Source organism: Stegastes partitus, unplaced genomic scaffold (assembly GCF_000690725.1).
Source record: "Stegastes partitus isolate 25-593 unplaced genomic scaffold, Stegastes_partitus-1.0.2 Scaffold278, whole genome shotgun sequence".
Lineage (NCBI taxonomy): Eukaryota > Metazoa > Chordata > Actinopteri > Pomacentridae > Stegastes > Stegastes partitus.
In genome coordinates this window covers 299,966-325,452 of record NW_007578009.1, presented here as the reverse complement: position 1 = coordinate 325,452, position 25,487 = coordinate 299,966, and the positions used below count along the sequence as shown (strand labels likewise).

At 40.7% G+C, this 25,487-nt stretch overlaps 1 protein-coding gene across 3 annotated transcripts; it reads right to left on the bottom strand.

Moving 5' to 3' along the window:
- Nucleotides 1–3,869: 3,869 nt before the first annotated feature.
- tardbpa (TAR DNA binding protein a) lies at nucleotides 3,870–11,028 on the bottom strand. 3 transcript variants are annotated; one of them, XR_520225.1, is made up of 7 exons: nucleotides 10,270–11,028; nucleotides 9,025–9,188; nucleotides 8,739–8,879; nucleotides 8,162–8,332; nucleotides 6,262–6,346; nucleotides 5,281–5,430; nucleotides 3,870–4,453 (listed from the first exon to the last, which is right to left on the bottom strand). XR_520225.1 is itself a non-coding variant. In XM_008282580.1 (6 exons), the coding sequence occupies exons 1-6, from the start codon at nucleotides 10,508–10,510 to the stop codon at nucleotides 5,336–5,338; spliced, it is 897 nt and encodes a 298-aa protein (XP_008280802.1). In that variant the 5' UTR covers nucleotides 10,511–11,028; the 3' UTR covers nucleotides 3,875–5,335. The 3 variants fall into 3 exon arrangements, 2 of the variants coding, with proteins under 2 accessions (XP_008280802.1, XP_008280801.1); XM_008282580.1 differs by having other exon boundaries at nucleotides 3,875–5,430; XM_008282579.1 differs by lacking the exons at nucleotides 3,870–4,453; nucleotides 5,281–5,430 and having other exon boundaries at nucleotides 5,769–6,346.
- Between the last annotated feature and the right edge of the window lie 14,459 nt (nucleotides 11,029–25,487).

Below are 25,487 nucleotides of genomic sequence, written 5' to 3'. Positions count from 1 at the left end.
GCTGTCAGTCATCTCAGCTAATTAACCTGGAGCTGAAGTCCTCCCCGCCTCTGGTCACATCTGATTGGACCACCACCACTCCTTCTCCACCCCAGTGATCACCACACCTGGCTATAAAAGCAACCAGCAACCTTTCAGTCGCGGGCTGGCTGGGATTTAGTCTGAACAGTCTGTCCTGGTGCCTCTCGGTTTGTGTCTTTTGTGTAACTTCTGTTGGCAGCTGCTAACTCGGTGTGGGAGTTTCATGAGAGTCTTAGTGAAGACTGACTCCCGTTAGCAGCTGTGCAACTTCATGAAGAAGTTACTCGAGTCTTGTGTTTCGTATTGTGTGTTTTGAGGCACTAGTTTGTTTTAGCTTCTTTTGTTACATGTGGATGTTGCTATTAGATTTAAAGTTTGACTAAAGAGTTTAGTTTGCTAGCGTCAATACTCTGTTAGCCTTCGGTAGGTTATGTTTGGTTCTTTGATTTGTAGCAACATCCACCAGTTTCTTTTGTATTGTCACCGTTCTGTTATGCTCATTTACGTTGCTCAACAATAGACCACTTTGCCTGAACCAATTCCATCTGGTTTTTGTGACATCCGGCTGACCCTAGAGGCTGGATCGTGACAAATACCAACAAATATTTTGCACATATTCTTTCTTGGGGTCCAATGAAACCTCAAAAGACCTTCTACGTATGGCAACATGAAAGTCCTGAACAGGGTTAAGAACTGTTAGCAGGTTGAAAACCGGATGATGCTTTGTTTTTACATTGCCTGGTTCTGATAGATCCTCTAATTCTGGTTGTTTTTTAAAAGGTCAACTTGCCTTTCTAAGCTGCCAGCAGGTTTTGAGGCTCAGAGGATTTAAAGTGGGAAGAAAAATACACTTTACATACAGCAGTACAGCCTCAAGCTGAGTACAATCAGAGACTCAGCATTCTAAATGTCTTCAAGGTGACATTAACCACAACACATTTAAAGTCTGCTGGTGTCGCTGTGTGTCTACTTTGTGTGTCTTGTCAAAAAACCCTAAAATGCAGCAGTTTTACTGAAGATTTCTTTTCGCCTTCCCTGATATTTGCTTTGGTGTTGTGAGGTAGTGAAACATACTTCCTCTTTTAGCCGTACAATAGATATTTAAAATACCTACGAAACAACCTGGAGTGAGCAGTTTTGAGCAGCTGCTGCTTGTTGAGGCTCTGTTTTGGTTACAGTAAGAACCATGAACCACAAAAACCCTGATTCACATCCAGCTGGGACTGTTGTATATCACTGCCCTTCCTGTCATTCTCTACTGTTAGTTACCCAACAGGAGCATAAATCGCCCTAAAAGCCTTAAAAAGATCAGACAATGCTTTATTTCAAAGGAATTGCTGGTCTCTATTATGACTCCAACACAAACAGGCACAAATGCTCTGAAAGTGTGAATGAATAGAATATTGCTGTAAAATAATATGAACATTGTGATAAAGTTCATTATTTTCCATCAGTTATTCAAGAAAGTGAAATTTTTTAGAAACTTTTTGGTCTTACTTTTGATGATTAAGGCTTATAGCTCATAAAAACCACAAATTTTGTATCCTAAAATAATTGAATATTTCATTTGGAGTTGGAGTAAATCACTATTTAAACAGTATAAATACTGTGTATCATTGATCTAGGGCTGCAAGGTGGGTCGGTGGTTAGCATCGTGCCTCGCAGCAAGAAGGTCACCGGTTGGCGTTCTGGTGAGGACACCCGGGATCTTTCTGTGTGGAGTTTGCATGTTCTCCCCGTGCAGCGTGGGTTCTCTCCGGGTTCTCCGGCTTCCTCCCACAACGTCCACGAACATGTTGTGGTTAATTGGTGATTCTAAATTGTCTGTAGGTGTGAATGTGAGTGTGCTTGGTTGTCTGTCTCTAAGTGTAGCCCTGTGATAGACTGGTGACCTGTCCAGGGTGTCCCCTGCCTTCACCCTGAGTCAGCTGGGATAGGCTCCAGCCCCCCTAGTGAGGATTAAGTGGTGTATAGATAATGGATGGATGGATGGATTACTTCTGTCAATTTCAGCTTATTTCAGTGACAGCTGTTTTTTTTTTTACTTCTTTAATGGGAGGGTAGGAATACATTTGAGGACGACTGTATAAGCCATAATCATTAAAATAAAACAAACAAAACAAAAAATACTTGATGTATTTCACTTCATGCTTAACGAGTCTTAAATATACTTACATTTTTCACAATGTTTTTATTTTTTGTCTATCAGTATCAGATCAATAACTGCGGAAACACCTGACACTGATGAAGGTGAGGTTAAGATTTCAATAAGCCTGGGCTGTCTTGGAACATTTTTTAAGAACCAAATAAAAAGTGAATGAGCTGAAGTCTCATCAGGGGATTGTTGACTTTACAACCAGCTCCTGTTATGAACGTGTTAACAGGGCTGTTTCTCCCTCCCAGCAGTGAGAGATGTTGCACCTGACAGCAGTGTGTCGCAGCCCTTATTGCACCTGCTGTTAAACAGCGAACTAAACCTCACCTCGGTGCACCTGTGCTGCCACCGCTCTGCCGCACTGCCTCCTATTCGGCCATCTTGGGACACTTCAAAGGCCTCCTTGTTTAACTCTGCGTGCTGGAGCTTTGATCCTGAAGGGGAACACGTCGGAACAAAAGCAACACAAACACCATCTTTCATACGGTTAACTACATACGTTCACTTCAAATACCATAAACAGGCGGCTCCATTATCAGAGCGAGCCCCGCTGACTGAACACTCTCTACAATTAGGGCCTTGTGTTCGTAATGAGGCCTGATGCCGTACTTGCATTGGAGCACAAGAGGCTATTAGAGCTCAGGGAAGGCAGCGCAGGTGGAATATGAGACCACCGAGTCATTTGCAGGCGAAGCAGGCAGCAAGGAGACACCAGACAGTATGATGACGCACAATCAGGCAGGGGGAGGAAGCCTGGACGCATTGGTTTTCATTAAGATCAAACTGTCTGCTGCCTAGATTTCCCACATCATCACTGAAACAAATGGCTGCACAGCCAATATTCACAAATGCAGCCTTTGTTGTAAGACATTAATGTATCTGGATCTTTGGTTTCAAATCTTAAATATTTCTCTAAACATTAAATAAAACACATTTTTGTCACTCATGGTTGTCTTTATGTTATCTTTGGCTATGCAGGAAATGAATGACCCTGAACCTCTGAAGCATCACTAGAGGACTGATTTATAAATCATAAAACTGACAATGTAGTTCTTAATATATCCTACAAAGGTTTTCCAAAATGTTTTCTTTCATTTTTCACATCTTGCCCTTTAAGCGTTTAATTTAATGTTACAGAAAATAGTGTGCAAGTCTTTGTAACTGATATATTTTTTAGGTTTAAGAATTATTGCACATAAAAAAGAACCTTTCAGAAACCAGATGAAAGGTGCCTTTTACACCCATTTTTAAAATTACTATCCAAAAGTATTTTCCATATGATCACCAGTCAGGAATGTAGTTTGTGGCAGACATAGTTTTTACTTTTAATTGAATTAAGGATCTACTAATTATCAAGTTGGATTCCTCTCTATGTGCAAACAAATTGCACATACAGAGAAAAAGAATCCACAATCCTAACAAACAAGTTATGAGGAGTAAAGTTCAAGAAATATAAAATATGACTACAAAAATAGCACAGCAGCACCACCAACAGGCAGAACATTGAAACTACACACACTAACCAGCCAGCATACAACACTACACAATACAGGATGCTACAGCACAACATTACACAAAAGGCGCTAAACTGAACTGAAAGCAAGGAAAGCTGTAAAAAACTACAGCTAGAGGTGGAGCCCTTAAGAAAAAAAACACAAATAAAACTACACTTATTCTACATTGAGAGACCACAGAGGATTAAACACTCCAAACTTTTATTTTGCAACGCAGTGTACTAATACTTCAATACACAAGGTGAATTGGATTCCTGCTGGCATGTTCAATCAGTTAAGTCCCTTTAAAAATCAGTCAGCTCACACATTTCAGCCGCTTTACAGTGAAAGCAAACAAAATAGTAACAGGAACACTTCCTGACATACGGACCCACAATGACAAAACGACCTACAGGTTTAAAGCTTTCTCAGGTTATCAGAGTGTTTGGAGGTAGAAGAATAAAGCATTTACTGACAAACAAAAAAAATGCAGGACTTGTTTCACACGTTTCGCTGCCTGAACCGCTGGTGGGTCCTATTTGTGACAGTTTCAAGTTTTTAAAAGAAAACATAACTCAGCTGGGTATATTTGAGTACGGTTCGCTCTAAATTTCAAGTTGCAATGGTCCAAGGTGCCTCGCTAGTGAGGTGAAGAAGATCCTTTTGAGGATTAAGGCAGTTGGTGCAGCGTTTCCACTGTGGTTGGCTCACCCAACAATGTCTTCGTCTTCTGTGCAACTGACTGGATTGGGATGAAACCTGGGCTTTTCCGTGTCCGAAGTCCCTATACATGTAAATTAAAGTGTTGGCAGTTCAATTAATGTAAAGTCAAGAAGAAGTCACTGTCAAAGAGGGTATCATACCTATTCAAATTCATTTTTATTTCAGACTTCCCTTTGATTCACAAAACATAGAAAATGCATTCGTAACCACTTCAAACAAACTTTCAATGGGAACTTGTCAAACATTCACCACGTCAAACCTCTGAGCTCACTTGCAAACTTCAACACGCTTTCAGTGTTTTTTTTTTGTTTTTTTTATCCCCCACACAGACTTCACCTGCACAAAGTCACATTTTCACACAGAGAGGGTGATAACAAGGAGAAAAATAAAGCACACAGCCAGACGCAGCATTCACATCAAATCAGACAGCAAGAGAAAAAAAAGCTACCAAAGGATACAAATACTCATAGCACTTGACATTTCACGGTGACTTTTTTTTTTTTTTAAAAAGAATTAAGGTTGATAGAAAACGATGAGAGAAAGCAGAGACCATAGGGATCTCGAGACGCGATAAAATGTCCTTGTGATGGCCATTGGGAACACACTCGTACTTGCTTCTTCCTCTCACACTCGCACAAAGCCACAGGTTCTTCTCAACTCTCGCAGGCATTTGTCTCTTTAAAAAAGAAAAAAAAAAAAACTTTGCACAAACAGTCCTTCTCACACTTGCTTTCTTTCATTTTGCTCTCCCGCTCGCTCACTCTCACTCGGTCCAACATCAATCCCACTCATTGATCTCGAAAAGCGACAAGAGCAGACAAGATTTCTATATCCCGACAAAAAAACAAAAAAAAAAAAAAAAGGGGAGAGGAAAAAGACAACACCCACCGTCTAACACAGTACATGATGCAGAGTGAAGCTGTGTTCTTGGATGACAAAGCATTTACACATGGAAGGAGGGGAATTGATACTGAGATCTGGCGAACATTGCTGCCAATGAGGCGCTTCCTCCCGGGAAATTGGGAAAGAGTTGATGAACTGCAGAAGAGATTTTTCATGAAGGCTTTTCCAAAAAAAAAGTCAAACAAAAACAAACAAAAAGATACAATCAAATGCATACATACAGATAATTATATAAAGCCCATTTTACAAGGGGCTGTGGGGGGCTCTCAAGATACTCGTGCATGTTATAAATAATTTATCTTGCATGCACAGCCATCTTTGTTTAACATATTCTCAAAAACGAAACAAGGTAGTGTGGCAGTATCCACTAACAAACACAACATCTCACCCATTCAATGCATGACTATACAATCAGTCACACACAAGTATAAATTTCTCTTTAACAAAATAAAAGGCAGTGTAATTTTTTTTGTTTTTTTTAAATAATACAAACAGAAGATATAAGCCGTCCCCCCCCGTAGGTATACTTACCAGATTAGCCTAATAGCAACAGAAAAGGTCAACTCAAAGCTATCTACATTCCCCAACTAGAAGACTTAGACTCCATAGACGTGCCAAAACTGGAGCTGAAGCCACCACCGCTGGAGGCAGTGTTAGTGCCTGCAGCCCAGCCGAGGCTAGCCGAGCTGGGGCTGCTGTAACTGGTGCTGGCAGAGCTATAGGTCTGGTCTCGGGTCGTGGTGGCTGTGCCTGCCGTTGTGGTCAAGCCCTGCTGGTTAGCCAGCATGCCCATCATCCCCCAACTGCTCTGCAGCGCTGCCTGTGCAGCAGCCACCATTGCTGGGTTAAGGCCGAGAGCCCCAAAGTTAACCCCTCCGCTACCGCTGCCTAGCCCACCGCGATTACTGCCATAGCCCTGACTGAACCCACCAGCCCCAAACCGCCCTCGATCCATCATTTGCCTACTATTATTGTGTTTGGGCTCAGCGTTGGAGATGTGTACGCTGACACCCTTGATGATCAAGTCCTCTCCACACAGTGCTTGGGCGACCTGAGAGAGAAGTGAGGAGGGAATTACCACCACTGTCTGTGCTGTTAACTTCCTAACATTTATACATATCACTATGTCATGTGATACAGTGCTTAACACATTTATTAGACCACCATCCAATGTAAGGTTTATGCCACAGCTGTCCTAAATTAACAGTGTTGGTAATTACCAAAATCATTTTTTGTGTCTCTGTAATGGTTAATACACCAGTATGTAGAAGCTCTTTAACTGAAATGATGTTTTTAATGCTAAAATATAATTATTATTGTTATCAATTAATTGATGAAGTTATTGTTTTACAAGACAGAAAAAATAGTAATTATTATTTCTTGATTAAGATGTCAAATTATAGTTATTTACTTACATTCCTAAACAGAAAAATGAGTTTTAGTTGTTGAATGTTGTGCTTGCTTATATTGTGACTGCTCAGAGAAGCCCAGGAGCTCACATTTGGGTATAAAAAGGAGAATTCAGTTTGTAATCTCATTCCTGCTCAAAATGGTAAAACATGGAGAGCTGAGTGCCCATTAAAGCCCTTCATGATGCTGGATGGTCTCTGAGACATAAAGTGTTCTCACAGTGTGGTCAAGGATGATTTGGAGTCAATTACCGAGACTGGTTCTTACAAAATGCGCGGAGGAAGAGGCAGGAAACGAAAGTTAACTGAAGCAGATGTCAGACATCTCAAGGTCTTAAGTACTAGAGACAGAAGGAAGACCACTGCTGATCCTCAGGCAGAGATGAATGTTTCTAGATTAGAGTCTGAGAAAGTCTCCAGAATGACCATAACAGACGACTGATGGAGCAAGGCTTAAAGGGAAGAACAGCTGCTAAGAAGCCATTATGGAGGCTTATAGACATCCAGAAATGCCTCAAGATTTGCCAGAGAGCACAAACACTGGACTGCTGATGACTGGAACAAGGTACTCTGGACAGACAAGTCCAAGTCTGAACTCTTTGGTCAGCATCGTCGTGTTCACGTCCACAGAAAAGCTGCAGAACATTCTGATGCCAGATGCACTGAACTCACAGCAAAACATGGTGGAGATCCATTTATGGTATGGGGTTCCATTTGTGGAAATGGCATGGGCAAATTAGTGAAAAACGACAGCATCATGAATAAGAACGTCTACCGCAACATCTTAGTGCATCATGGAATCCCCTCTGGACTGAATCTGATTGGCCATTGTTCATATAGCAACAAGGCAATGAGGCCAAGCTACGTCAAAGCTGTGCAGAAACTGTCTGACCAAGAAAAAGGGATCTGGAGTCCTAGAACTGATGGACTGGACAAGTCAAAGTCTGGATATGAATCCTATTTAGTCAATTTTGGATGTAGCACATTCAACGATTGATCACACAACAGTTTCATCTAAAGCAAGTGTGTAGGAACAGCTAGAAACTATTTGGAATTCAGTCACAACAGAGACTGTCAAAAAGTACATAGAAACAATAGCAGCAAGAATACAAGCTGTAATCAAGGCCAAAGCAGGCCACACAGAATGCTATGTTCTTTGGTCAGCATGTGTGAAAAAAGACTGTTTAGTTGTTTCAGATTGATATTTGTCAAATAAATAACAATATTGTTTCTAGTTTTAAACACATTTTTATGACAGGTGGTGTAATAAATTAGTGAAGCACTGTAGCTGCTACTTACTTCATTCCATTCATACACTAAATTTCTATGCTGATAATGTGTAATATTTGTTGCACAGTTTGTTCTCCATTTACATGGTAACTGGGTCTGTCTTTTTCACTCGTTATTATATTATCTATTATCATGACACTATGCCATATATTCATGTTTAAACTCACCTGGTCATCAGCAAATGTGACAAATGCAAATGCCCGGAAAGGTTTGGGGATGAAGACATCAGTGACTTCGCCGTACTGCATGAAGTACTGCCTCAGATCATCGGTTGTCATGTCCTCTGTACAGCGGCCAACAAAGATTTTACGGCTCCGCATGGGCTCATCAGGACACGCCTGAGAGGACAAAGAAAGAGACACAGCCATAATTTAAATTGTCTACATTAATATTTCTATTTTTATTCCAAGCCATGCTGCGGACTAATTCAGCTATAGTTTCCTAAAATCTAATCAGTGTTTGTAGTCTACATTAAAGTTATGTGATAGTATGATGTGAAAATAGAATTTCTAAATTCTTATCTGGTGATTATCAAACCTCAAAAAGGGTAAAAAGAACAAAAAACGGATGGGCTTCATAAAACTTAACGGTCGCTGCAGTTTGTCAGATTCAACATGGTTGTGATGATTTTTTTTTTTGCAATGAGTTCAGTAAAGTACACATAAACTTCAAAATCTTATCAACTGATCCTCGACCTAAAGGGATCTATGTAAAATGAAGAGGTAAAAATGATGCCCAACATACCTTTGAGTTGGGAAGTTTACAGTCACACCATCGACCATCAATCATGTGTCTCTGAGCGATGACTTTGGTTTGTGTCTCGTACTCAGTGAACCGGACGAAGCCAAAACCTTTTGAGTTGCCCGTTTTTGCATCTCTCTTGACCTGAAGTAAACAGAGGAACAAGTAAGCAAGCTTTATTACTGATTCATACTATTGTTCAAAATGTAAACTATATTCTTACCGCAATCAAATCCTAACAAAAATAATGCTGATCAAAACATTCAAAAGGCACAAGAGACATCAATACCTGCACCATGATGACCTCCCCGAAGGTACTGAAATAATCTTTCAGGTCTTGTTCTGTTGTTTTCCATGGTAACCCGAGGACAATGAGATCTGATGTCTTCTGAAAGCCCCTTTTAATTTTCACAGCTGAGGCAGCGTCTATTTCATCCATCTTCCTTTTGTTATCTGTGGAGAATAAACAGATTGTGTCTTACATCAGTACAACCTCTGATTACATAACAACACAAAAGAATGAGGACCCTCTTATATATGAGTTTACCATTACAAATTCAAAGGCAATAATATGCCGTCATACCAGCTTGCACTCATTTTGTCAAAAAATGATAAGAAAAAAAATAGAGGGATACAGCATTAGCATTTATATTCAAACTAATACATCATAAATTAGCAATACGCTGGTACATACATATATCACCATCTGTAACCAGTGTAGGTTCAGGCTACTGAGAGACTTCCCATGATGCACTGAGCACTTCTCCTCTCCTCTCTTCCATTTCTCTCTAGTAATAGATTTAAAAACCACCCCATCATGTCACTAACGTTGTGTCTTCTCTCTCATAGTTTGTGTTTTAGAATTTTATTCTTTCTTTCTGAGCTTGGTTCTGCTGTTGGTTTCTTCCTGTTAAAGGGGAGTTGGCGTTTCTTTTAGCTCGAGTCTTTGGATTTGTTGGGGTTTCTCTCTATAATTCAATCTAGTAAAGCCTTAACCTTACTATGTGCAGTGCCTTGAGATGATTCACGGTGTCAGCTGGCAATATATAAATAAAACTGAATTTAATCGAATCGATAAGCCCTGCAATACAATAAGCCCTGCATTTATGGTTTGCTTGGCGTCTGCAGTTTGTTGTGCTGTTGAACTGGACTGCACTGAACCAAGAGGTGTTCCCAATAAGATAGAGCCTCACATACACATAGAAAACATCACCTTCCTCAAAAATGTACACAAAAACAGCTACAGCTTAACTTGCACTTTATTTTTCTTACATGTAATATACGTGAGCTACAGGATACCTTGAATTTGCCCCTGGGGATGAATGAGATCTCTATCTATCTATCTATCTATCTATCTATCTATCTATCTATCTATCTATCTATCTATCTATCTATCTGTCACTAACTGGGGTTTGTTGCAGAGTTGCTGTATTCCACCTCCTTAGTTGGCCCTAACACACACAAGATCTGGCAACTGTATGCTGAAGGACAGAGTTGCACACTTGCAAGTGACATACACAAACGCCTGCCTCACCTTTGGGGTAATTGACGACATAAACCAGGTTCCCCCAGTCGTTCTCGGGTGCATGCAGGACACCCTCCACCAGCCGGACCCCCCTCATGCACTGGGACTCTGGGTTTCTGTACCGCAGCCCGCAAGCCCCTGGAAACTGGGCTGCTACCGACGATAGCAAAACAGTACCGTCGTCCTCCGAGGGGATCTCCATGGGCTCTTCGTTTTCATCCTCAGCCACCCGAATGTACAGCTCCGACATGGTGTCCAGGATGGCTGAGCGCTGGTCCAAGTGGAATCAGCTGATGGAGCTCAAGTTATTAGTAAACACCGGAATGGTACACGCGAGTTTGTAGCGTCGATCCTGGCCGAAGTTTACTTCTGTTAACCGGGTAAAGCAAATGTAATTCTAACCGCAGTCACACGCAGACAAACTGAGTGAAACACCCACTCCACAACTCTCTAACATTTAATCGCTGACGGCCATGAAAGCTGCACGTTTTTCTTTAACGCTAACGGTAAACAAGTTAGCCAGCTAGCTAATAAGCTAGCAAACTCAAGACGGCTGGAAAAATGAATGATCATCCAGTTTCGCGCTGTGTTTACTGTCAACAAACACACGAGTCGTCCTCTTGTTTACGAGCACTAGCCGCGAATTGTACGTAAACAACAACAGTGACAAGTTATCTTATTCTGTGAAATTTAAACCTTCGGACCAGAGTGAACATACCTCCAGCGGCACACGCACGGCTAACCTCTGTAACCTCAAGCTAGCTAACAAAATGGCTGCTCATGGTGATGCTCACCTTGTAGAGATGACATCATCGAGTTGGGAGGGCGCACTGCTATTTTTTGTAGGGATGCCAAAATTCAAATTAAAAACTTTTACTTTAGAGTCTGACCTTCACGCAATCAATTGTAGGTTAACTTTTATAGCCTTGTCTTAAACCTTGTGTGGGTAGTTGTGTTGCTCTAGTTGCGGTTTATAACGTACAGTGTGCGGAGTTTAGTGCTCGAAATCTACCCTTTGAAGTTTAACCATAGCGATTCGCGTTGAAGCCCGGAGGAAAGGTGCGCACTGACAAATTGTTGTGAGGATTATAGTTGCGTGTCTGTAACCAGGCAACCATGTAAAACACACATAAACACAGCCACACAATGTTCAACAATAAAAAATAATTTCAGCGTAGACAACAGAGTCCAAATGCATCAATTAATACATACAAGTAATCAAAAATATTTGTATTTGATGAAGTGGAGTAACCTTTAAAAACACTGGTGACAGGTCTGAATATTTTTGCTCCGTGTGGGCTTCACATACAAATGCATTTCAGTTAGAATATCATGAAAAAGTCATAATATTTTTAAAATTTATTTCAAAAAAGTAAACTTGCATGTATTTTACATTTATTACACATAAAGTGAAATATTTCAGCAGTGGCTTGATATTAGGAACACTGTAGTTGTAATATTTTGTAATGTTTTACAAAATGGTTTGAGTTGTGGGACATATTGATCAAAACTAAAATTGAAAGTTGCTTGAAGCATTTTACTTTGCGTGTAATGAGTCTGGAATATATAAAAAAATGTCCCTTTCTTAAACAACTGACAAAAAATATTAAACTTTTTAAAAACTTTATTAAATAGTTTGAGATGCACTAGTAGCAAAAATCATACAGAATATGTGTTTACAAAAAAAAGATAAATAATACACTTTATTAATTCCTCACTGGGGAAATTCACACATTACAGTTGCTACATAAAAATGAAGGCAAGCACTACAAAAATGGAATAAAGAAAAAAAAGATGTTACATAATGTTATTACACTTAGAAAGTTAAAGAGAGTGACTGTATCGCGATATGTTATGGTCACATTTAAAGTCTGACTTCTTAAGGAATGCAGGACCTGCACTAACGCTTCTTCTTGCACCGTGGGTGCAGCAGCCTGTTGCTGAAGGGGCTGTTTCAGGCCCTCACTGTCAGGATGAGAGCTGTTGTCCATGACTGATGTCAGCTTGGCTAACATCCTCCTCTAATCCACCTCCTCAGTGGAGCCCGGGACAGAGCTGGCCTTCCTAATCAGGTTATTCAGTGTCTTCCTGTCCCTCTCAGTGCGCCCACATTCCCAGAAGACTGCTAAAAGACTGCAGATGCACAGTGTCTATAAGAGTCCTGCACACTCCAGACCTCAGTCTCCTCAGCAGATGGAGAAGACTTTGGCCCTTGGTGTAGTCTGGGGGGATTTCCTATGGAATAATACTGTGGCATGGGACTGTTTTAAAGCCACTAAACTAGCTATGGTTCCCACATGGTTGAGAAAACAGTAATTCTTTGTACCTTTTTTGTCACTTACCTCTTAAGACGCAAAGTAAACACACCTGTGTTTCACCCCTCACCTTCAAATAGAACTGCCCTCTGAAGTTTTCACCACTTCATCATGGATCAGGTCACATTCAGGATCCTGCTCAGAACTATGTGAGTACAACAGACAAAACTTGACTTGAATTATTCACCATTGTCCAAATATAAGCTTATATCAGTGGTCTTTTCTCCAGTGTTTTACAGTTACTTATCACAAGGAATGTGTTTTCCATTCAGAAAAGAGAATGGATTGACATTCCAACAGCAAAACTAACAGGTAAACATTCATTCTGTGATGACTTGCAGTTATTACTGGTGTTTTCACTCTGATTGTGAGAGAACATTTGCACTTTCAGAAGGGGATGTGACATGTTTTTCTGAATACATGGAGATGTGGATCCACAGTGCAAGAATCGAAGGGCTCGGAGTCTGGCTGTCTGGGGCTTTACGGATCCAAGGTAAATCTGTCTGACAGAAAAAGTGATAAAATGTTCACATAAATTTGAGGTCAAATTCTTTATTTCACAGTCAACCTGGCATCTCTGGATCACCTAAATCTCCAGCTGTCTGCCTGTGGATTCTCACTGCACAAAGACCCCGACAAGAACTTTATTTTTACAGTCAGCTACACCGGATGTTTGGTCCAGCAACAGGTATGTGAATTTTTCACCAAATAGTCTAATCCATGTATGCAAATGCTGACTTTTGGGCTTGATGGTGAAAACTGTCTGTGTGTGTGTTGACTCTTTAGCATGGCTTTAATGTCCTCACGCTGAATCCAGTGAAAAGGATCAGTTGGTTCAGGGGTCGGCCTCTTAGTTTGACTATGAAGTGTCCTGTGGTTTCCGTCCAGAGCAGAGCGCAAATCCAGTGTGACCCCGAGAATATTCAGGTAACAGCACACTGGAGTTTATACAGTTTTAATATGCTATTTCAACTCAATGTGATATTTTTACATCAGTGTTATTTTTGCTTTAATACTGGACAAGATGTGTTTTTGTGTATTCAGGTGATCCGACAAGTTCCTGATTCAAACTGGGATAATGAGGTAGTTATTAAATTCAGTGCTTGAAATTCTGATTATAAATCTGTACAAATAAGTCTGTTTTTGTGTTTCTTTTTTTGTTTGGTTTTGCACTTCCAGCTGCACTGGTCACTGTCTCTGAGCAACCACCTCATCGTAGCGCTGCAGGACGCCAGCTTGATCCAGATGAACATCGACGTGACTGCAACAGACATCATAGTTCAGGGCAGGAGGAGGGACATTTTAAGTCCAGTCACCGTGAGAAACTACAAACAACATCCTGCCACCTAGTGACCAATGGCAATATCGCAACTGAAATTCACTAAATAGCTGTAGTTTGGACTTCTTGTTTTTTGGTTAACACAGATCATGGAACGTGAGGGGGAATTTTTGGCCTTAAAGCTGGTCAGGGGTCAGTATGCCTACAGTATGGAAGCAACGTGTCCAGAAGGTGAGTAACAAGCAGAGAAGCAGAACTGGAAGGTGTTTTCTTTGCAACATCGTAAGCTGTGAATTTACATGTTTAACGCAGAAAGAAGAAGAATCCAGATACTTTGGTCAAGTAAAAGCACGGAAACAACAGATACTAAACAATAATGTAAATGAAGCACTTAATATTTTATTTAATCCTTTTTTCTTTTTTTTTTAAATAGGGGAAAAAGTATTATTTGTTTTGACACAGAGCATCTCTACATGAGAATTGACGTTATGAAACAGCCAAATATGCACTATAGTGATATGATATTGGATGGTAACAGACAGATGAAAAGCGGGATCATAGACCAGAAACACAATTCAGTAACGAGATGCGAAGACTTAATGAGGTTGATGCTGCTTGTGGAGTGTATTGCCACTCATCCTATTAGACTTGGTGACGTTGGTAGGGTGACCAAACGTCCTGTTTTCCCAGGACATGTCCTGTTTTCACGTCCTGTCCTGGCCGTCCTGGTTGCTTGTTATAAAGTGCTGAAAATGTCCTGGTCCTGTCCTGGAGGAGACACACTTTAAATGTATTGAAATTATAAGGCATCTTTGAGTAAACTTCTAGTATCATTTGAGTATCTCATTGCTGGGCCGAGTGTCCTGGTTTTTGGTTATCAAAATATGGTCACCCTAGACATTGGTGAACATGTTCTGGATCACGTCCACATCCAGAGCATGCTGTCTGGAAGTATTTTTTAGACAACAAATGGTAGAGTTGTCGCCATTAAAGTGCCTGGTTACGGTGCTAACTAACGTACCAGCATCCGGCAAATATTTCCAAGTTTCTACCAAACACAACACACAATAGAATAGAATAGAATAGAATAGAATAGAATAGAATAGAATAGAATAGAATAGAACTTTATTGATCCCTTTGGTGCAAACCTTTGGGAAATTGTTGAATATGGGACCTTTCAATGAAATCATCATAGAGGTTTTGAGGGGCCTCACGTAGATGCTGCTGTTTTGTAAAAGGTCACCAATTAAAAAGGCTGGAAGCCACTGATTTTATCCTGAACTGTATTTTTTGAGCTTTTCATATGTGTTATTCTGAGCTCATAATCTAAAATATAGGTGCAGTATAGGTACTGTATCTAATGGACAACTGTAGTGGAGTAAAGCGTGTACTATTTCCCTGCATGAAGTAGCATTAAAGCAAGCACCTGAAAATATACATAGATATGCAAGAGATAGTAGATGAGTACATGTACTTAGTCATTTTTTATCACTAATCCCAGTAATTTATTCTTCCCTGATGTACATTTCAGTGATTCTATCCGCAGCAGAGAAGACTGTGCTGCACATTTTCAAACGCCGCATGGGTTTGACCAAACGAGGCAGCTCTGACAGTGAAGCTCTGACAGTCAGCCACGTGTCCGTTAACCAGACAGAAAACTTCACCGTCAACGAGACGAGTGAATTTGTGACTCTGACGATCCCCACAATCCAAATACTCCAGACCAGGGTAAGAGCTCAAACAACAGGTATCGCTTTTATGTTTTTCCAAAGAGATAAACCATTGCTGGTATACTGCTGTGCACTGCAGATGGGATAGTTTCTAAAGCTTGTTAAGATGTTAGTTCTGGGTGTCTTTTCCCATAAGGATTCATGACAGAGTGAAACATCTAAACCCGGTTTGTTTTACAGCCCTGCGCAGACAGCAAACAGCTCGTGCAGCCGTTCTACAGGGTGGATGTTGTGCTCACCTTCAAAGAGACAAATCACAAAATGCAGTGGACCATGGAGAACACACTGCCATGCATAGGTGAGTGTGCTGCTGATGAACACAGTAAAACTAAAGAGGTGATTAATTATTGGATGTTATTTTGACCACAGGGAGTTTACTGTAGTCACGCCGAGCACTTTTTGTTTGTTGCTCAGTCAATCACTTAATGATTCAACCTTTACACCTTTTATACAGTGAGTCTCAAGTGGATGTAAATGACAACAACAAACAACAAAATCCAAATGAAAGGGCCACACAAGATTCTTTTGAACTTATAACTTGCAGACACACAAGCTTCTTTTTTTTCAGACTCTTATCTCTTGCATTTTATATTCCTAATCAACCTATCTTTCCTTTGCTTTTTCTATCGTCTTTATATTTATGTTTCCGTTTTTAAATCAGTCAACTGTTGTGCAAATGGTGCAAATCTTCATTTGCTGTTACTAAACTGCAATAGTCTAATTGCATCTACAGTCCTAATAATCAAAATAATCTAAATGTTAAAATATGAGTGATAAAGACTCTTTCTAGACCTATATAATACTTATATATTATATATTATATACATATTGTTGTATCTAAAAAAAACCCTCCACAATGACTGTCTTTTAACACATGTCATTTCCCTTCTGAGAAATGGAGATGAATAAAAATGACAGAATAAAAGAAACTACCAAATTTTATTATAAGGATCCATATATCATTTGTTTTAAGTTTTAAAAAAGTATGGGAATGTGAGTTTGTGCACTGAAGGCTTGAGGTTTCCGCATCACAGTTGTATAAGTTGTGTATTGAACCCGTGTTTGGTTTAAAAACTAGCTGTGACGCCGCAAATCACGTTCGTGGGTACAACCTCAGATTAAAGGTGAACACATAAACCTTCTCCTATCAGCAGATGAATATGAAAACAGCCTTCTGATGTCAAACGGTGCACATGCATCATTCTGCCATCAGTGAGGGGCAAACATCTGAGAGACATAACAATAAGCGAAACACATTTTTTTGAGTGGAGAGAAACTTTAACTTACAGTTAGCCTAATAATAGTAATAACAATACAGGAGGTATTTTTATGAAGGGATGCTGATTTTGGTTATCTCAATGTTAGCCTTAAAATGTTGTTTTATCAGCTAAAAATCTATGGTATTATTACAAATACAGTTTATCAATCTCATCTTTACTAAAATTATACAATCACGCCTCTGCAGCTCGGCCTGGTGACACATCGTCACACTTCACATCTTCTCCTGGTCCAAACATCACAGATCTGTCCAGGCTCAACCTCAGACATGAGAATGTAACTACAGAAGCTCCGTTCTTGGACTCCTCCGCCGCCTCCAAAGAGAAACTACATCAGAGAGATCCATTTACAGAGAAGACTGCGAGGTTTTCCACAACTAATTCCGCTCACACACAGACGGACGGCACAAATTTTAATTCCAGCATTGATGAGATGCCGGAGAGTCAAAGTGAAAATGAATCCTCAAGGTTTGATAATGACACCATCTCTTCCATTAATGCGACTGAAACAAGCTTTTTTGATTTATTACGTGCAGCCACAAATACTTCAGCAGAGTCAAAAGCCACAGCTGAAGCATCCGCAATGTCTTTTACTGCACTGGCTCCACCTGAACAAGAAGACCAACAGTTCAACACTAGTATCGGGAATGAAAACCAGCAAGGGCAGAGAAGACTGAAGTGGGTTTGGAAGGACTAGCAACCTTTAATTTGTAGTATTTGTGAAAGAAAACAAATCTAAGTGCCACCACACTCTTATCCAGTGTACCAGTTGCTGCAAACAAACCTTTTTGAATATCCTTTGGTACAACCAGCTTGTCTTTTCTCAGGTGTCAGCTTCACTTTAGCTAAGCTTCAACATGAAAAATCTGATTCACATTCAAGGACTCATGTTGCAAGAGAACATTTGTCATCATTAAAAGCTTCATATGAATTAATAAATGTGATTTTCTTTTTCAATTATTTGTTTATTTCAGGTTTTCTAAGTCCAACTAGACTTTAAGTACAGCTTCAATGTGGTGCCAAGCATTAGCTTTAACTCAGCTAGATGTTTTGTTGTTGTTCGAAAAACATTCTGAGAAGGTTCTAGTAATGTTTTCAACAGGAAGTTGTTATTTAGTTCCTAGAATATTCTTCTTAAAGGCAGGATAAAATCTGAAGACATTCTACAAACGTTCCTTTTAAACCATTTGCTGAATGTTGCATTGATAACGTTCCTCCTTTGTCCTCATGTAACATTGTGACAACGTTTCATGGATCATATAACACTGTGGAACATTGTGGGAATGTTTCATGGATCATATAACACTGTGGAACATTGTGGGAACGTTTTAAAGGTTCTACAATCTGTTCCTCAACAACATTCCCAAAACATCTTCAAAATGTTGCGGGCAAAACGTTCCACCATTGTTAATATGTAACATTCTAGGAACATTTTTGTGAAATCATCTGGAAAACATTTTTTGAATGCTGATTTTGAGAACATGTTATCATGTAACATAATCTGATGATCCTGACAACACCCTCCAAACGTCCTCTGAATGTTTCAATTAAAACATCATGTCTCAGTTTACCTTTAATATTATATTGTTTGAAATGAGAAACAGCCTTAAGACATTCTTTAATTATTAGATTATAATGTTTACTTTAAAACATTATCAGAACTTGAAGGTGATGCTAGCCAATGTTGTAGGAACGTTCCCTGGTTACTGGTAAGGCCTTTCAGCTCTTTTGTTGTAGTTTCCATCAGTGCCACATGCTTAGCGTCTGTTTGCAGTTGTGAAAAGGTGACGCGGTGGTCAGCGAAGGTTGATTATACAAGCAGAAATACAGACAGACCTCTGCCAGCCGCTGCCTGAGGGTAGATATTATCCAGACACAGGCAAGGCAGGCGTTAAATAAACATGTCTCTTTCTGAGCGGCACAACAGGCTGATGAAGAGAAGACCCTGCAGTCGCTGTAGCTGATGCCACCCTTCAGAGAAGCTGCCTTGTGTTACTGAAACTCACAGTGAAGACTGGATTTTTCAATAACTGAGACTATCTGCTTGTCAGTGATGAATCTTAGACTTGAGGGGAGATTTATGATTTACAAATATGTTATTTTTCCTCTATTAAATTAGCAAAGTTTCTGACTAACCACAGGTTGAGCTGCAGACGTGCCGCTTTGTGTTTCTGTTGCAGTACACAGAACCAACAGAAGAGGGCACTATTGAATATGTTTTCAGAAACCTCTCTTGATGAGCTGCAGGCTGCCTCCAGATGATCTTTTCCAAATTAACCAGTTTTACATATTTTTGACATGAACTTAGATTCAGTCGCAGTTGCTTTTCTAATAAACTGCGCACTAATCATGAAGTAACTCCCGGAAATCCAATATGTAGCAGAGAGGTCGGATTTAATTGACCATCTTTGCCACAGAAGTCAATTAGTTGCTTTAATTTTACAAACTTAAACATATTTTGTGCAGAATCACAGAAATGCACCAGAATCTGTTTACTGAAAAAGCTGAAGATGTTCCACTTTTGTTCCTCTTTTTTTTTTTTCACCTTTGTTATTGTGACCTCCTGGCATGCACCAAAGCGTCTGTAAATGATAACAGTGCAGTGTTACGCAGTTACATGCATCATATACAATGGGCTGTGGGGCAGAAAATCTAAACTTCCTTGTGCCTTTGGTTCCCATCTGCTCAGTGAACTTATGAGCAGGAAATGGAATAAGTGGTGCAAAAAGCACGCCAACATCCTCGTTCTTTCATGTGGCCTCTCTCGGCCATTACCCTATCTGTATCGACTGTTAACTGTCATTACAAAGTTAAAAAATCCCTTTCATGTTTCACTGTTTCTTTTTTGTTTTAATTTCAGTCCGAGCATATGGTTTGCACATCTGGGAGATGCTAAGCATGGTGGCACCCAACCCCCACACACACACACAAGCTTCTGTGAAGTGATCCATATATGGTCTTCATTGTTATTGCTCATAATCACTCATCATTATTATAAACAAGTTCTGTCTTGATTGGCTGCTTTGAGTCTGCTGTGTAAAGATGCTTAACAATGTGAACTTTCAGGATTTCAAACAAAACACGTGACCTTTGGTGAAAGCGAAACTTTTTCCTCATTTAATTCAAATCTGTGAAACATCAGAGGGACATCCTGCTGCATCTTACCCTGCAACTGAAACACCACCTGTGATTAATCCCAGGCTCCTCACACGACCAGTTGTGCGTGGGTGTCCACAATTTTTTCAAACAAGAAACATGCTGCGGAGTCACTTCTTGCATGAGCTGCATTTTTTCCGATCAGACCTCTCAGATGTTGCTGCAAAAATGTCACATTTCTGGTTAATATTCAGGCCTTTCAGATGTGTCCAACAGGAAGCCTGGGTGACAATCATGTGCAGCTTGTGCCACGTGACCACAAACAAGCAATCCGATCAGGAAATCTGATAAGTGTATCTCATCCCATCTCATTTCACAGCAACCACATTCAGTCCTACTATAATAGAAAGGAAGAGTTATTAACTAACTGGCAATTTAACGACACCAAAATGAAGTCAAAATGACTATTATATACAACTTTGGGTCATTAAACGCCACTTCAGCATCCTCTGCTCGGCTGCTAGCAGCTCTCAGGCAGCCCAGGCTTCATGCCACTGGAGAGACATGGAGAGAAAGAAGGGGGGAGGAAGGCTATGTGTGGCTTTGAGTGGTTTGCTGGGCCTCTTCATCTCGCTCGGCGGGTAATTACAGAATCATGGGTCAACCACGCATGTAACCACGGTTACGTTGCACAGTAGCAGATGTGCTCATGACATTATCCAGCACCAGAGCAAAAAGGTAAATAAAAACAGATGCAGCTGGTTGCTACGGACCTTTGCCAAACTTGCGTATACCCCTAATTGTTCCCATGTGGGCCTGCTGAGCTGGAGTAGTAAAAGGGGCGGGTATGCCCGGTTTAAGAAATGCCCGTGTTTCTCAACAGGAGGAATTTATGAATGGGACAGCGAGCCTGTGATGGTGGTTGTGGTGGTGTGTGTTTATATTGTGTTAATGTGTGCGTCTGGCGTTTGATGGAGGGGCGACGTTGTCAGTGAAGGGTTCCTCATTCTCGTTTTCATCAGAGCATCACTCCAATCCTGCAGGCCTTCCACCAGCACGCTCACCAGCTCCACCACCTACCCATGCTTTTATTTTCTTGTTTTGTTGAACAACTCCTGGACGTGTGTGTGCGTGACACTGCACAATGTCAGGGAGGTCCCTGGTTGGATCTGAGCCAGGGGCGCTGCAGGCCAGATGAAGGAAGAAGCTCGATTCCAGCGATATCCTGTCTTTGCTTGACATCTGATTCCCGTACGCAAACTGCCAAGACCTCGGCCGGTACAGGTGCGTTTCTCGCAGCTCGTGTGCAGTTGTGACACGTGGCTTACAGTAAAAGGGTTAGAAGCTCGGGCTTGAAAATCCAGATTTAGGGCCCCGTTTTGATAATTTGATAAACAGTTTGATGTTTCCCGCATCTTTCTGTGCTGCTTCCGTCGAGCTGGAATGTGATCTATCCTCTTTTCACCACAGACGCACACCCACACACACTTACACGTCTTATACTGTGAAACTGGCTGCCAACAGCGTGCGCCTCCTCTCCCTCTCTCATTAACCGCAACTGTCAGATCCTCCAGATGAGGAGCAATTAAACCAGATAATAAACACTCGCCATCAATTCCTGTTTGTTGATGTTGTTGTTGTTGTTGTTGATGTCGAGCTGGGGGCTCCTCTCCTGCCACCTTAGTGCTAACTAGTACTTGAGTAACACGCGGGAGCAGCAAGGGAAGAGTCCTTCATAACACCGAAAAAGGCCTCTACCTGCTGCATGTATAGCAACACCGGGCTGATAGTAAGAAAAAAAAAAAAAAGGAGGAAAAAAAAAAAGACACAGCGAATGTTAACAATTAGATCCTAATCAGACACAGCTCACAGAGGCTGCTCTTTTATCCCCAGGCTTCACAGAAAAGGCAAACAAAGCGCTGCAAACTGTCAAGATAAAATACTACTCGGGATTGGTCGTGTCTTAGGGCTTCTTAAAGGGCAGTAATCTTGGCGCGTGTTGCTTCCTGAGACGACGTGCTGTAAAGACTCCTGTGTTTGCTCTCGTATCGCGGTGATAAGGCCGCTCTTCATCACGCCTCGCTCCTGACGAGGCTCGTCTCCCCTGACAATGAGAAGATGGGGAAGTGTTAGGGGGGACGGAGAGGACAGCCATCGAGGGCTTTATGTTTTTTTTTTTTTGTTTTAACACTGTAGATGACAGAAAAAGGTCAGAGAATTAAAGACAACCTGATGTTTTTCTGTTATTTTGAGGAACATCCTCAGCTGCAGAGTTCCTCTTTTATGTTGCCTGATAAGAATAGTTGATGACAGTTTGTTTGAACCTGGACTGTTCTAATGAGATGAACTCTTGATGACCTTCAGAATAAGGCAAGAGGTGCGTGTTCACTCATCATTGTTTAGCTTGTGAAAAAAAAAAATAGTGCCTAGGATGGTTTTCCACTTAAATATGAAGGCTGGACAAAGCCGTCTTAGGAATTTAAAGACAATACCCTTTCTTCCAAAGGCTATAAAAACATGTATACAGCTGTACAAGGAGTTTCCTGATCCAGAGGCAAAAATACGGGTGTCAGATATTCCTATTACCAATCAGGATGCCGTGGCCTGGAAAATAATGTACAAGATGAAACCGTGGCCTGTTCAGAAAAAGCAGAAAAAAACTGATCCGATTTCCCTTTCTCTGTGGAAAAATGGACGTGGCCTCTTGTTTTGAAACCATATTTCCCTCAAAAACACTCTGGAAACTAAACAAAATTGACAGTGCTGGATTTATTGTCCCGTGCTCTTTTGTCTTTGGCCGCCACTGTTTGCGCCTTTGCCATGGAAACAGCGGGGTTATTTATCTTTACAGCCTTTTTACAATAACGTCCCTTTCCTGACCAAACAACAGAGGAAATATCAGGTCAAGCCTCTTCCTCCCTCTAATGATCAGGTCAGCTCAGCCTCGGCGTTTCAGACGGCCGACGCACGTTCACACACACAGTCGGGCTTGTTGATGAGAAACGTACAGTTTGTGATTAAGATTTCCGTCTTCTTAGTTCGCGCATGTTGTATTTTAAAAGCTCTTTTTGTTCTGTAGAGGAAAAGGGAGGTGATGCTTTTCTATTTATGCCCTGCGTGGCTGAAAGCTCCAGCAGTCGGTTCAGGCTGAGACACTAGATGGAGACAGAGAAAAGTGACTCCCAGGTTGCACGTCAGACAGCGTGAAAAACAAACTCACAAAGACAGAACTGAATGCATTGTTTCTATTATTTTTTCTGGGAATTCCACAGGACGTGTTCAACTGATTTCTCTCTCAGGTTAGGCGGAAGCTGCCCTCTCTTGTGCAGAAATTTGGAAAACGTGATGAATTTCACATGGCCCGAGTGCCGTATTTTTCCTCTTCACAGGATAAATCTAATAATCTACTTTTCCCAGATAAAATGCGCTCTGTGCAGTCATCTGCGAACGTCTTGCAAATCCTTGTGACTTGTGTATACTCTAGTATACTTTAGCTGTCGGGTGCTGTCCCCTCTCTTAGCATGGGGGAGAGGAGCAATTACTCCTTTTAAGGAGCTGTTCTCATGAAAGTTGCCCAGAGTATATGCAGACTACTTTGCTCAATCCACATAAACAGCGCCGATAATAGAAGAAAGTGACAATTTAGATGAGGAGGAATAGGCATAAAAGCATGAGGTGCGTAGAAAGTGCATGTCACAATTAAATTACTTAATGGGTGAAAGTCCCACGATAGATCACATGTAATTTACATCAAGAGTCACTGTAATAAAGACTTTGTAAAACTTACATTGAAATTCAATTAGAGTGTTGAATGCATAACCAAAGCCGTGAAAAATGAACTCATTGGGGGTCCCTTTTCATTACTGCCCCGAGGCAAAAGAGACCATTAATTTAATACATTCCATGTTTTTTCACATGAGCATTTTTAAGTTAGTGCACATTTCCGTCCTAATGTATCTAATACAAAGAGAGAGCCTGCCAAAGACTGCATTATACAAGCAGCAAAGAACCCCCTCACCCCCTTTCCAGTTGTTACCTTGAGTAGTCAGACCACTTTCAATCAGTCAAGCTTGAAAAACGACCCGGCCCTAAAAAAAACAAAACAACAAAAGAAGAAATTATGATATTGTTTTATTGATTCATAGCGTGTGAGCGAATGTTCCCGTGCTGCAGGTGCCGTCCCCGGCGCCGAGGTGCGCTGCAATGGGCGCCTGGCTCGACTGTAAACAGTTAAACAGCAAGTCTTAATTAAGATATTACTGTTTTATCTTAGAACAGTGGATCCGTACACTTCAGTCAACCACAAAGCCAAAACAAAACAGGGACCCCTTCAGAAGTTCCACCCTTAAGAGGAGTGCTAATTAAAAGACTATTTCATTAACTGTTCCAGCTTGGTAAATATAAGTTTACCAAGGGTCAATAGACTTTACAACACGTAATGATTTGGAATATAATTACTGTGTAAAGGGAGCCATGAAAAATGCCTTCAAAATAAAGCAAAGTTGTTTGTCAGTCCGACGTTGACCCGCTATGTCAGTCTTGGTTAGCAGAGTTCAGAGGGCAGGTCATGTTGGCTGCTGTCAACTTGATGCACCAACAGTTTACCAGTCTGCTTTGCACCTTATACGGCACACATGACTGCCATTCGGTGAGCAACTGGAGAGGCACAATAAACCAGCAACACTTTAATGCGGTTTTCTTGCAAATATGCACAATATTATCTTCATAGAAACCATTTTAAACAACATTTAATGGTCCAAAACATCCAACTTTACGCTACATCCTACTTATTTTTATGGCCAGGAAGAAAAACATGTAGATTTTGTCATGTACAAATTTGATTGAATGGTGTTTTTTTTCCTCCTATTGTTGTTTCAGTTGTGCAAACACAGGCTGCTAATGAAATCATCTCACAGAACAATGCTTCTTATAGTCAGTTATGCTTTTAATGAGTGGATGAGAACAACAATGCTGCACGTAAAAAGTCATAAACACGTACTTTTTTGGATAAAGATAAGAGCGACACAAGAGCCAGTCTGGGCGAGTCCTTGTGAAGCAGTGAGGGGAAAAAAAACATGTATTATTCATTGAAAAACTGTGAATGTTAGTGCTTCTTTTCCTTGTTTCAGCACGCATTTTTCCATTTGTCTTGCGATGCTAAATTTTTAACGTTTTCCCCACATCGCATTGATGTTGCATATAATTAGTGACTTTACTGTAAAATCACTTCTGACACCCCTGTGTTCACAAATTAGAATACTTCAGATAGAGAGGGGGGATTCAGCTGGGAGTCTGGGAGAAATATGAGTGTTGTCTAAATATTATATGCGCTGCCCCAGAAAAAGTGACAAAATCATTTGAATTAACAGAAAAGATGCGAAAGCTAATTGAAAAACCGCTGGTTTATTTATATACGTTTAGAAAGCTCATCATGTTTTCAAGAGCAGGATGTGCCCTCCACAAACACGACACCGTATCCTACGCAGAAAAAGAGCAGGAAACGCTGAAGTGCATATTTGATTTATTTATT